The 10,558-nt window shown below is 41.2% G+C and overlaps 1 protein-coding gene across 2 annotated transcripts; it reads right to left on the bottom strand.

Annotated features, from left to right (window-relative positions):
• Positions 1–248: 248 nt before the first annotated feature.
• Positions 249–8,143, bottom strand: LOC134202190 (NADH dehydrogenase [ubiquinone] 1 beta subcomplex subunit 7-like). Of its 2 annotated transcripts, none has more exons than XM_062677239.1 (4): positions 8,016–8,143; positions 7,786–7,941; positions 7,136–7,304; positions 249–520 (listed from the first exon to the last, which is right to left on the bottom strand). In XM_062677239.1, the coding sequence occupies exons 2-4, from the start codon at positions 7,895–7,897 to the stop codon at positions 424–426; spliced, it is 378 nt and encodes a 125-aa protein (XP_062533223.1). In that variant the 5' UTR covers positions 7,898–7,941; positions 8,016–8,143; the 3' UTR covers positions 249–423. The 2 variants fall into 2 exon arrangements, with proteins under 2 accessions (XP_062533223.1, XP_062533224.1); XM_062677240.1 differs by having other exon boundaries at positions 7,786–7,938; positions 8,016–8,031.
• Between the last annotated feature and the right edge of the window lie 2,415 nt (positions 8,144–10,558).

The following is a 10,558-nucleotide window of genomic DNA, read 5'->3' as shown; positions in this document are numbered from 1 at the left end:
GGACGTTGTTGCGAGCCAGCGCTAGTGAGGAGTTTCACCCGGAGAATGCCATCCTGGTGGTTAGGATCCAATTCTGGGCGATTGAAATTGCGCGAAACCGAGAGGGACACAACGACTGCATTATGAAGAAGTTCAAGAGTCGCAGCAAAAAGGAGGAATAGATGTTCGATTTACGCTATTTATTTGTAGATTGGAGTGTTTGAAATGGCAGGGACTTTGGATATGATGACAGCCCAGTACTCAGCCGCTTCTGTTAATCAGGTAATTCTACGTTTACTGCTTGAACGATGTTTTTTTTCGGTTTAGGATATTCACGCTTGATAGAACCAATCGGTTGAAGATTTGAAAAATTGTTGCACGTTGGCTATTTTTTTGCCGCTACTACATTCAACATAAATTCTCGATAAAAGGGCAGGACACGCTTCAAGCGAGCAGTTCTTTGTCTTGCTTCTTTTCGATTCTCTGCTTTCTGTGGAGCAATCGCTTCTCGCGTTCGTATTCCTTCATCCTGATGATGTAACTGAAAGATCGTAAGGAAAGGAATGATTATTCATTGAGGAATATGATTTATGTACTATTTTTTCGATTAAATATCGGTGCAAAAATGCTTTATTTCTCACGCAGGTTTGGTTTGCAATCTAAAGTTAATGTAGTATGATGATGTAGTCCTAGTTGAAACCATATTGTTTGATTTTTACATGAACATTTAATTGGCTGCTTTTACGCTTTGTGTTGGACTAGATCTGTTGCCACATCGATATCGTTGAACCATAGCTGCTCGTTCGCTTGTTCAGCGAATCAGATTTCGTAACGTATGTAGATCTCGATAATGTATAAGATGAGCGTCTGATGACCCAAGTTGCAAATTGGCGTTGAGGTAGCTTAGTACAATCTTGTTGATTAGGAAAGCTTGACGCCCAGGCCATCTGACACGCTATCTTAGTGTAGACGGCGATGTACAGTAAATCACTGATTAGACTCAAGTAGAGGTTGTTTGTCAGCGGTTCTGGCTCCTCATAGTCGTAATCCAAGAGCATCTTCGATGGGTTTGCGTTCTTCATCTTGAATCTCACGTGAGCTTTAGAATGTACGCCACTTGATTCTGTATATGGTTTTTCATTGGTTTTCTACGCCAAAAAAGTAGCGAGTAACTTCGAATTTCGATACTTAGCCAATTTTCAAGGGGCTTATTATAATAGTCCACGTAAGTCAAAGCAAACACTGTTTCATCTTTCCTTACTTGGTCTCTCATAAGGTTTAGAATCTCGACCTGGAATACGAAACTCACTTCCTAATTCCACATGTGATCGCTCCTCCATAAAAAATACATGGTTTGATTGTTACGATTAGTCTATTCCTCCGAATAACAACTAACCCATTCAGATATGTCTTTTTTACTTCGACGTACTGGACAACGGACGACTCTTTATTAGGAATAGAGGGTTGACTGTGTGTTTCCTATTATTTCTTTATTCAATCTAAGCGTCAGGACTTTTGTAAGCCTGATTTTCCGGAGACAGTTCGTGTCGAGTTCTATTTTATGAAATAAGAACATCGCAAGACGCTTCTCTCTTTCTTTTGATTAGAGGATGCTTTTTTATCTTATCCAGGAAAAGACAATCTACCAAAAATGGCATTTTGTCGAGCTTACGCTTTGACTTCTATAAATTTCGAAATGAGTTCAGAGCTGGAAGAGAAATTTTTCTTTAAAAAGTCGGAATTCATGCATTGCCTTTGTTTCCAAAATGTCATAAACAAAGGGTCTATTTTTTGGTAAATATCTAGGCACAAGTTTCAAATTGGACAAATTGATATGAAATTTGCGAAAAAATAATGTACGTGGAGGGACTCGAACTTTCAACCGCCCACTTCACACTCTATTCCTCTATGGCTTTTCCGCAAACATGACCTTTAAGTGGCCTTGTTGTGTAGGGGTTATCACGCCTATCTAGAAAGTATGTTGAGGGTTCAAGTCCCTCCAAGACACGTGGATTCTTCAATTTCATATCAATTTGTCCATTTCGAAACATGATTTTTGTACGGCCGAGTTGCCGAATAATATGCAATTAACTGAAAGGGTCTATGAAAGGGTCTTGACATTAAAAGTATGAGCTTCATATCTTTTAAAGTTGGGATTGATCCCAAGTTCCGTGAAGTCGCACTTAATGCGAATACTTGGCCTATGGGTCTTCTATTTCGAGAATTCGAGGATATCAGCTCAAAAAACATGTGGAAGCCGCTGCTAAATACTCCAACCGTCACGGTTTCTTCTGTTGGCGGAATCTTCCCGTTGTCGACACCTACCTCTGCTCCGGAACCAATGAGCTAAATTCGGCAGCCACGATACACGTGACCTTTCCACCAGGACGCACCGACAAAGCATTTTGGGAGTCCTCAGTTCCTCTTACTCAGTCGCGCCTACTGCAGCCAGCGTTCACCATAGTCGTCCTGGCCCTGAGTTTAGAGGCGGATTAGGGGACTCCCAACTTGTTATTCAAGGCAAGTATATCTCTTATCGACATTCATCGCCTGATGCCGATCCAAATTTCAGCATCATCGATCAACTCTCAACCTCTGCTGGTAGGTCGCCTACAATTACTTCAAACTTCCGATTCGTGCCAAGCCAAATTTCTGTTATCTCTGCTAACATCCATTCGGACTTGAGTCCGAGTTTCATCGAACGAACAGGATCGCCGCAATTACAAGAATCAATAACCATTTCTCCACCGCAACGTCAAGTCTCTGCTATGCATTCATCTAGTTCTCATCCGGGACGCACTTTTGACACCAGCTGTGAGGAAGCCTCTATTCCACTCAACGCAGTCGAGCCATTCCTGCCAGCGACCAGCAGCCGTCCCGGCCCTGCGTGTGAGTTGGGAGACGAGGTCTTCCGGACACCAACTTTCGGCAAGTATGATCAGCCTTCATCTCAGTCTCCGTATGAAAGTTTCCCGATTTCCAGCGAATCCACCCGAATGTCGTGCCTACAAGCATCACACAGTACTTCCAGACCTCATCATCAAGCCGCTGCAACCCAGTCGTCAAATCGTTCACCGGGACGCACAATCGATACTAGCTGTAAGGAAGCCCCTATTCCTCTCAGCGCAGTCGAGCTTCCGCTGCCAGCGACCAGCAGCCGTCCCGGTCCTGCGTCTGAGTTGGGAGACGGGGTCTTCCGAAATCCTATAACCGGCAAGTACAATCAGTTACCAGTATCTTCTGTACCTGAAAGCATTCCGATTTCCAGTATTGCTACACCATCTCCACGCCAGTTCAACTCCATGTTACCGGATGTTTCAAGTGATAGGCGTGCGGTTCAAGAATCTTCGAATGTATTGATATACTACCAGAACGTGGGCGGGATCAATAGTTCTCTTGCCGATTATCATTTGGCCATTAGCGATGGCTGCTACGACGTCTATGCCTTCACTGAAACCTGGCTCAACAATAATACAACAATAATAAATCAACTCTTCGACGAATCATACTGCGTTTATCGGCAAGATAGGTCATCTTCTAACAGTAACAAAAGCACTGGAGGGGGTGTTCTGTTAGCCGTTCGCTCCTGCTTCAAATCTTGCTTAGTGAGTCCTCCTGGAAACTCGTCGGTTGAGCAATTGTGGGTCGCTGTAACTACTGCTGATGCCGCTCTCTTCATCTGCGTTCTTTACATCCCTCCCGATCGAATCAATGATGCGGAGTTGATCGACAGTCACCTCGCTTCGCTTAACTGGGTGGTCTCGCAATTAGGACCAAGGGACAAAATGATTATCCTCGGTGACTTCAACTTGAGCACAATCAATTGGCAGCGCCATAAATCGGGATTTCTCTTCCCGATTGCATCGAGATCCCTGATCGGCCAGACGTCTCGTTTGCTGCTTGACGCGTACAGCACAGCTGGACTGAACCAGATGAATGATGTGGAAAATGAAAACAACCGAATACTTGACCTGCTTTTCATCAGCAACGAACTCCACGGGAGCTGTTCGGTTATGCAGGCCCCATCACCGCTCGTCAAGATTGTCAGACATCATCCTCCCGTCCAGATGCAACTCAAGATAAAACCGCTCCATAACTTCCACGAGCCGTCTGAAAGCATTTCATATGACTTTTACAAGGCCAATTTTAACGGGATGAATGCCTTTCTTGCTCAAGTTGACTGGGATACGGCTCTTCGAGATTCTGACGTCAACCTAGCTGCTTCGACCATGTCAAACATACTACTTTACGCCATCGACCAGTTTGTTCCCGTGAGATCCACACCAGAACCGGTCAAACGCGCGGCCCTCAGACAACACTGCAAGTATCGTACGGACTCTACAAAAGCTAGCTATATCAAGGCCAACTCCGAATATCAGCAACTCAACGATCACCTCTATAACGCCTTTCAAAATCGTTTGCAAAGTCGTCTCAGGAATAATCCCAAAAGCTTTTGGCGGTACGTCAACGAACAACGGAAGGAATCTGGATTGCCCTCAACGATGACTGACGGTTCATCTGAAGCCCAAACTACCAACGACATTGCTAATTTGTTCCGTACTCAATTCAGTAGTGTATTTACTAATGAGTATCTCGACCCGCAAGATGTAGTTATTGCCACTAGGAATGTTCCCAGTCTTCCTGCCGCTAGACAGCCATTGGTCATCACAAACGATTCAATAATAGCTGCCAGTAAGAAGTTGAAATCCTCCACGGGATGCGGCCCAGACGGTATCCCATCGGTTGTTATTAAACGTTGCGCAGAGTCGCTTGTCAGACCTCTTACTGCAGTATTCAACCTCTCGCTGACTTCCGGGGTGTTTCCGGTGTGCTGGAAGCAGTCATATGTATTTCAGTTTTCAAAAGGGCTGCAAGAGGACCGTATCAAACTACCGGGGAATAGCTGCGCTGTGCGCCGTTTCCAAGCTATTTGAGTTGATTGTTCTTGGCGAATTGACTTCAAGCTACGCCCATTACATTTCAAACGACCAACACGGGTTTATGCCCAAACGTTCAACGACCACTAACCTAGCGTGCTTCACTTCCTTTGTAATAAGACAAATAGAGAATGGCCATCAGGTGGATGCAATCTATACAGATCTTTCTGCTGCATTCGACAAAATGAATCACCAGATTGCCGTAGCAAAATTTGACAAATTAGGCATAAATAACGCTCTGCTCAGCTGGCTTCAATCCTATTTATCAGGTCGCAGTATGGCGGTGAAAATTGGAGACCACATTTCCTCACCGTTTGTAGTCCGTTCCGGCGTTCCACAGGGTAGTCATCTTGGACCGTTTCTGTTTCTGCTTTATATGAATGACGTCAACTTTATTTTGAAATGTCTAAAGTTATCGTACGCCGACGACTTGAAACTGTATTATTGTATCAAGCAAACTCAAGACGCAATGTTTCTGCAACAACAGTTTGAATCCTTTGCAGAATGGTGCCGTATCAACCGAATGACGCTCAATGTTGCTAAATGCTCGGTCATATCTTTTGGACGCAAACACTCTCTTCTCCAGCATGAATACGCTTTGGCAGATAAAAAGCTTCAACGAGAATCAACAGTCAAAGACCTAGGTGTTTTGGTCGATACGAAAATGACATTCAAGGACCACGTAGCATATATTGTTTCGAAGGCATCTTCACAGCTAGGTTTCCTTTTCCGATTTGCTAAGAAATTCCGGGATGTGTACTGCCTAAAATCATTGTTTTGCGCCACTGTTCGACCAATATTAGAATATTCCTCGGTCGTCTGGTCCCCGTATTATCAGAACGAAATTCAGCGCATCGAAACTATCCAACGCAAATTTGTCCGCTTTGCTCTACGACATTTGAGATGGAGAGATCCAGTCAACCTTCCCAGCTATAGTAACCGTTGCATGCTCATCAATCTCGATTCGCTTGAGGCAAGACGTAATGTGGCTAAAGCTTGCTTCATCGGTGACCTTTTACAAGCAGACATCGACTGCCAAATGCTTCTTAGCATGCTGGACATCAACACACGCCGCCGTAACCTCCGAACGCACTCGTTCTTCAATCTTTCTGCATCCAGAACTAACTATGGGCTACACGAGCCCATACGAAGCATGTCTCGCCTATTCAATAGATGTTATTCTGTGTTTAATTTTAATGTGTCACGAGAAACTAATAAGTGCAATTTCAGACGTGTTTTATGTTAATCTTGACAATACTAATGTATTTAGTTTTAAGTAAACGGTCATTGGGGTGACCATTTCACCTGTTGACAATAAATAACAATACAATATAAAAAAAAAAATAAAGAATTAGATAACTATTGCTAAAAAAAAATTGGGGTTGTATACAAGACACGACCGCTCGACGTAAACTATGTACTTAAAACCAAATATAGTACACTGAACCAATTATTCCGCTCTATATAGAAGAGAAGGAACTTTCACACCGACACTACTACCCAGCTTTAGCAGCATCTCCCACTCTGCGAGGGAGCAGAGACCACACTGTCTAGCAGCTGGGCCACCCCAGTTCAACAAATGAACCTAGGCAATTGCCAAGGATTGGAACGCGGTGCATATGAGATGCATGATGCAAGAAAGAAATAAAATGTTCAATAGTTTAGCGTTGATACTCGTAAGTTCCAATACTACTGGCAAATTGGTGGAGAGTTTGCGAATCGATTGATATATAAATCTTTAAAATCCATTGAAAGATAAAGGACCTATAATTGTTACAAATCTTACATGATTTCGTGACGGTCCCCAATTATAAAATTTTCATTTTACGCTCTGTATCCGAGTCTTCCCCTTAGACGTAGTTTACGTCAAAAACACTTCGACTTGCATCAAAAATTCTCGAGTAGAGTAGATAGCAAAGTTTTAGCAGAATAATATCGATCTGATTGGTTTTTAACGCTGTGTCGGGGCTACTGCCGGTACCCTTTTCCAGGGTACGTTAGCAAAATTGAATTGGGAAAGGACTCTAACGGATAAGAAGCATCAGTTCCATACGAGTTAACAATGTAAAATAAGCATTCCAGGAAATGATTCCAATTCCAGTGTGTATACTGAATCGTACAAACAGTGAAATCACTGCGCTTTTTAAGATTTGTAAATTGAACTTTAGGCTTCAAAAGGCTAATCAGTCTTGTGTCGAAACAGATCTTACTCTACTTACTCTTCATATTCGCAGGTCAAATATTCGTGTTTCTCATGGGCACATTTGTACGCCCATGGCCACACTTTCGTTCGGCAGGCACTATATTCAAGCAGCTTGTGGGCACAGTAATCCCGGGCTTCCAGTGGCAGTTTGGCAGCTTCCATCTCCTGCTCGGTGGCAATCATCACTGAAATAAAATAAAAACTGAATTAAATAAAAAAAAAACCTCCCTTCTCTGTATCTACAAAAGATATTTTAGTTACTAGATAAAGATTGTCGCTACTGTTCCCTTTGTTCTGCTGTCCGAAACATGTGTGGTACATACCTGTCAAATCGTATGGATTTTCCATCTTTGACATTTAGCTCCCCTATCCTCGCCAGCAAAAGATGTTCCGGACAGCGACGACAGCGACAATCTTTATCTAGTAACTAAAATATCTTTTGTATCTACTCTTCAGAGATCGACCTGTCGCTTGTAATATTGAACATTTCGGTGTCTCTAACCTTCACATGTTATGTAATTTTCGACGTAAACATTCACGAAATTATTATCCCACAAACGACAATTTTCACATTTGAAATATTCATTCAATCTATAACTTAAGCACTGTTGATTTTCAGCCCAAGACGAACCTAAATTGATACTCAGTTATTGCCAAAAAACATACCTCTTTCTTTCCGGCCATTCGGGAAACCCAAATTTGCATCGAACGCGGAATTCGTGAGGGGTTTGGGAGTTCCTTCCGGATTGGTCACATAAAGCGACATGTAATTTCCCATTATCAGGTGGTACTCTTTTCCGCGAATCGGACCACAATCTGCTGCTGCAAATAAACACAGAATGTGAATTCAATTGCGTAAAATACGATTTTTACTTCGGGATCACGGTTTTTCTTACATCAAAACTCCCGATTCTTCCAGCTAGAAATGTCGTTCTTTTTACTTTGACCAAAGATTCGTTTGTTTGACAGAAGGCGAATATGATAACATGAAAGAATTGAGGAAAATGTTTTCTTGGTCAAAAATATGGATGCATCCATACACTGAACTAATTCCCACTTAACATTTGGAAAGAGCCTCCCGAGCCTCCAACGTGTACACATCTGTTCAAATATTACGTAACGCAATAGGCGGTGGTGGGTTGTACAGTGACTATAATAACAGTGTCGTCAAGTGTCAGAATTGGAACAGAATCGTCTGTCAGTTCCATACAAATGCGCGTTCCAAACGAGCAGGAGACCTGTCAAACGTGGCACATGACGTTACTCGTCAAACGTGGCACATGACGTTACTCTTCTTATAGGACTCTAGTGGGTTGTTGAATTTTTGTTACGATTCGTTACGCAAAATATGGGGGGTGGATGTCATTCGGAATATTGTTACGCGTAACAAATTAATTGCATAGCGAAAAAAAAAAAATAAAAATGTTAAAAAATGTTTATTTTCTTTAAAATGGCATAAAATATACAATGCAATTTATTGTAACGTGTTTTAAATTTCACCAATTTTTTTTTTCAAACAAAATTAGTTACGCGTTACGCTAAGGGGTGGGGGTAGTTCTGAAAATTGTTACAGATTGTTACGAGGGGGTGGGGAGTTCTCAAAAAACAAGGTTTATCGCGTTACGTAATATTTGAACAGACACATTGAGAAAATGCCGTTTGGAAAAAGTGCATCACAATCCAGGACCTCGATGCGGAATTCAAAAATTGTGGACTGTATTTTCGGGGACCGCTGAATGGTTTTGTCGTAGTGGTCGAACGAGCGGAGAATCCTCTTCAAGTGGACTGGTTTCCAATCGGGATATTATTGCTTTTCCCACCGAAGAATAGATTACCGTGCAAATTTGTCGAAGCACCAAAACAAATGCTCACACGTCCAATTGTATAGAATTCACCGAAAGCACAATCCTAACATCATTCTTGCACCTTTTTTCACACCCCAAAAAGCTTTTTCTTGCAGTGGTGTCGTCATCCATATATGGAGAAACTGATGGGACGATATTTTTTGCTTGATTTTTTGCATGGTCGAAAACTGCAAAATTTGCAATAGTGAATGAAAGAAGTCGGAAAATTGACCTTTCCCGTCAAAAAAATTTATTCGCTCAATCGATTCTTTGGTTTAATAATCAGTAAAATCAGCAGTGATTCAAATCGTTCGGGGCTGTCAGTTTGAATATGAATCTGAAACATTAATTTTTCCAGCAACTGTTCTAGATTCATTTTTTATACCATTCAACTGTCAAAAAATTAAAACTGGTATAACGTTCAGTTCTATTTTCTGCAGATTTGAATCACGAGATTCAAATAATTTTCAATTGTTTTGGTGTATGAACGCGTCATTTCATCTACGGATCAATCCACTTTGCAGTTACGGTGCCTTTCTGGGCAGCAACATAATGATTTAATTTAATTAAAAATTTGAAAAACATGAATGGAACACTGCTGGGGAAACCAGCGAGTTTGTTCTATTTTGCTCCAGATTCAAACTAGAATAGTGGTCGAAAATTTAGAATGAAACTTAATCACTTCTGAAATTTAAACCAAAAATCGAAAAAGTGCTGTTTTTTAAGATTGACCCGATTTTGAACAAACATCAGGTGAATTTTTAAGGTCGGTTTACACGTGCAGCACTTTTTAGGTTTTTATTTTCGATTTTAAAAATAGTTAGATGCTTAAAAAAATACGTGTTCTCTGGGAAAGTTGACCTTAAATAAGCCAAAGAATTGACTGAGACAATAAACCTCTAACTATTTTTAAAATAGAAAATGAATATTGTTTTTTGCTTTGAAACTTTTCGTTTCGTCGTTGAAAACAATGACATTTGTCTTCAGCGACTGCTTCCCCGATAGACCTTTTGTACATGTTTTTCACTCATACATAAATAATACTGTCAAAACTTGCATTTGACAATAAAAAAATCAGCTAAAAGCTCTATTTTTTGACATCGAAGCACTCACACAAACAATCGACATTAATTGTCAAAAATCAGGGTTACCAACTTTATAACTTTCCCCTTGTCGCCGAGTCTGGCGCTGAGTGCTCGGCGCGGAAACCCAAAGGTGGGAATAAAATTTTGGGATTTATGCGCAATACTGAAAAAGTGCCGCACGTGTGAATCGGCCTGAAAAAATTATTAATATTATTATTATTATTATTGAAATATCACGTTTAATTTTAATTTCGGTTTACCTCTCCAAATGAGACAGATCCTAAGGATATCCTACAACAAATGTGTGGATGAATTGATATGCATTGATTTCCGTTTTACTTTTACGATGAAAATATCACAAGTCAGTCAATCTTGTAACTAAAAAAATCTTTTTGCAGAGCTCTATTAGGGCACTGCACGGAAAAATCTTTCTCATTCGTTCTTCATAAATTTTGACGTTTACTGGCCTTGTTGTTTTCTAATTTCTTTGCAGAAAAAAAGACACAAAGC

This window comes from Armigeres subalbatus, unplaced genomic scaffold (genome assembly GCF_024139115.2).
Source record: "Armigeres subalbatus isolate Guangzhou_Male unplaced genomic scaffold, GZ_Asu_2 Contig1081, whole genome shotgun sequence".
Taxonomy (NCBI): domain Eukaryota; kingdom Metazoa; phylum Arthropoda; class Insecta; order Diptera; family Culicidae; genus Armigeres; species Armigeres subalbatus.
This window is presented reverse-complemented; position numbering and strand designations above follow the sequence as displayed.

Excerpts from the sequence above, each read along its gene's own strand:
- LOC134202190 (XM_062677239.1), bottom strand. The coding sequence starts at position 7,897 with ATGGGAAATTACATGTCGCTTTATGTGACCAATCCGGAAGGAACTCCC. Across the intron at positions 7,305-7,785 it reads GAATGGCCGGAAAGAAAGAG|TGATGATTGCCACCGAGCAG; the intron begins GTATGTTTTTTG and ends ATTTTATTTCAG. Across the intron at positions 521-7,135 it reads TTGACCTGCGAATATGAAGA|TTACATCATCAGGATGAAGG; the intron begins GTAAGTAGAGTA and ends ACGATCTTTCAG.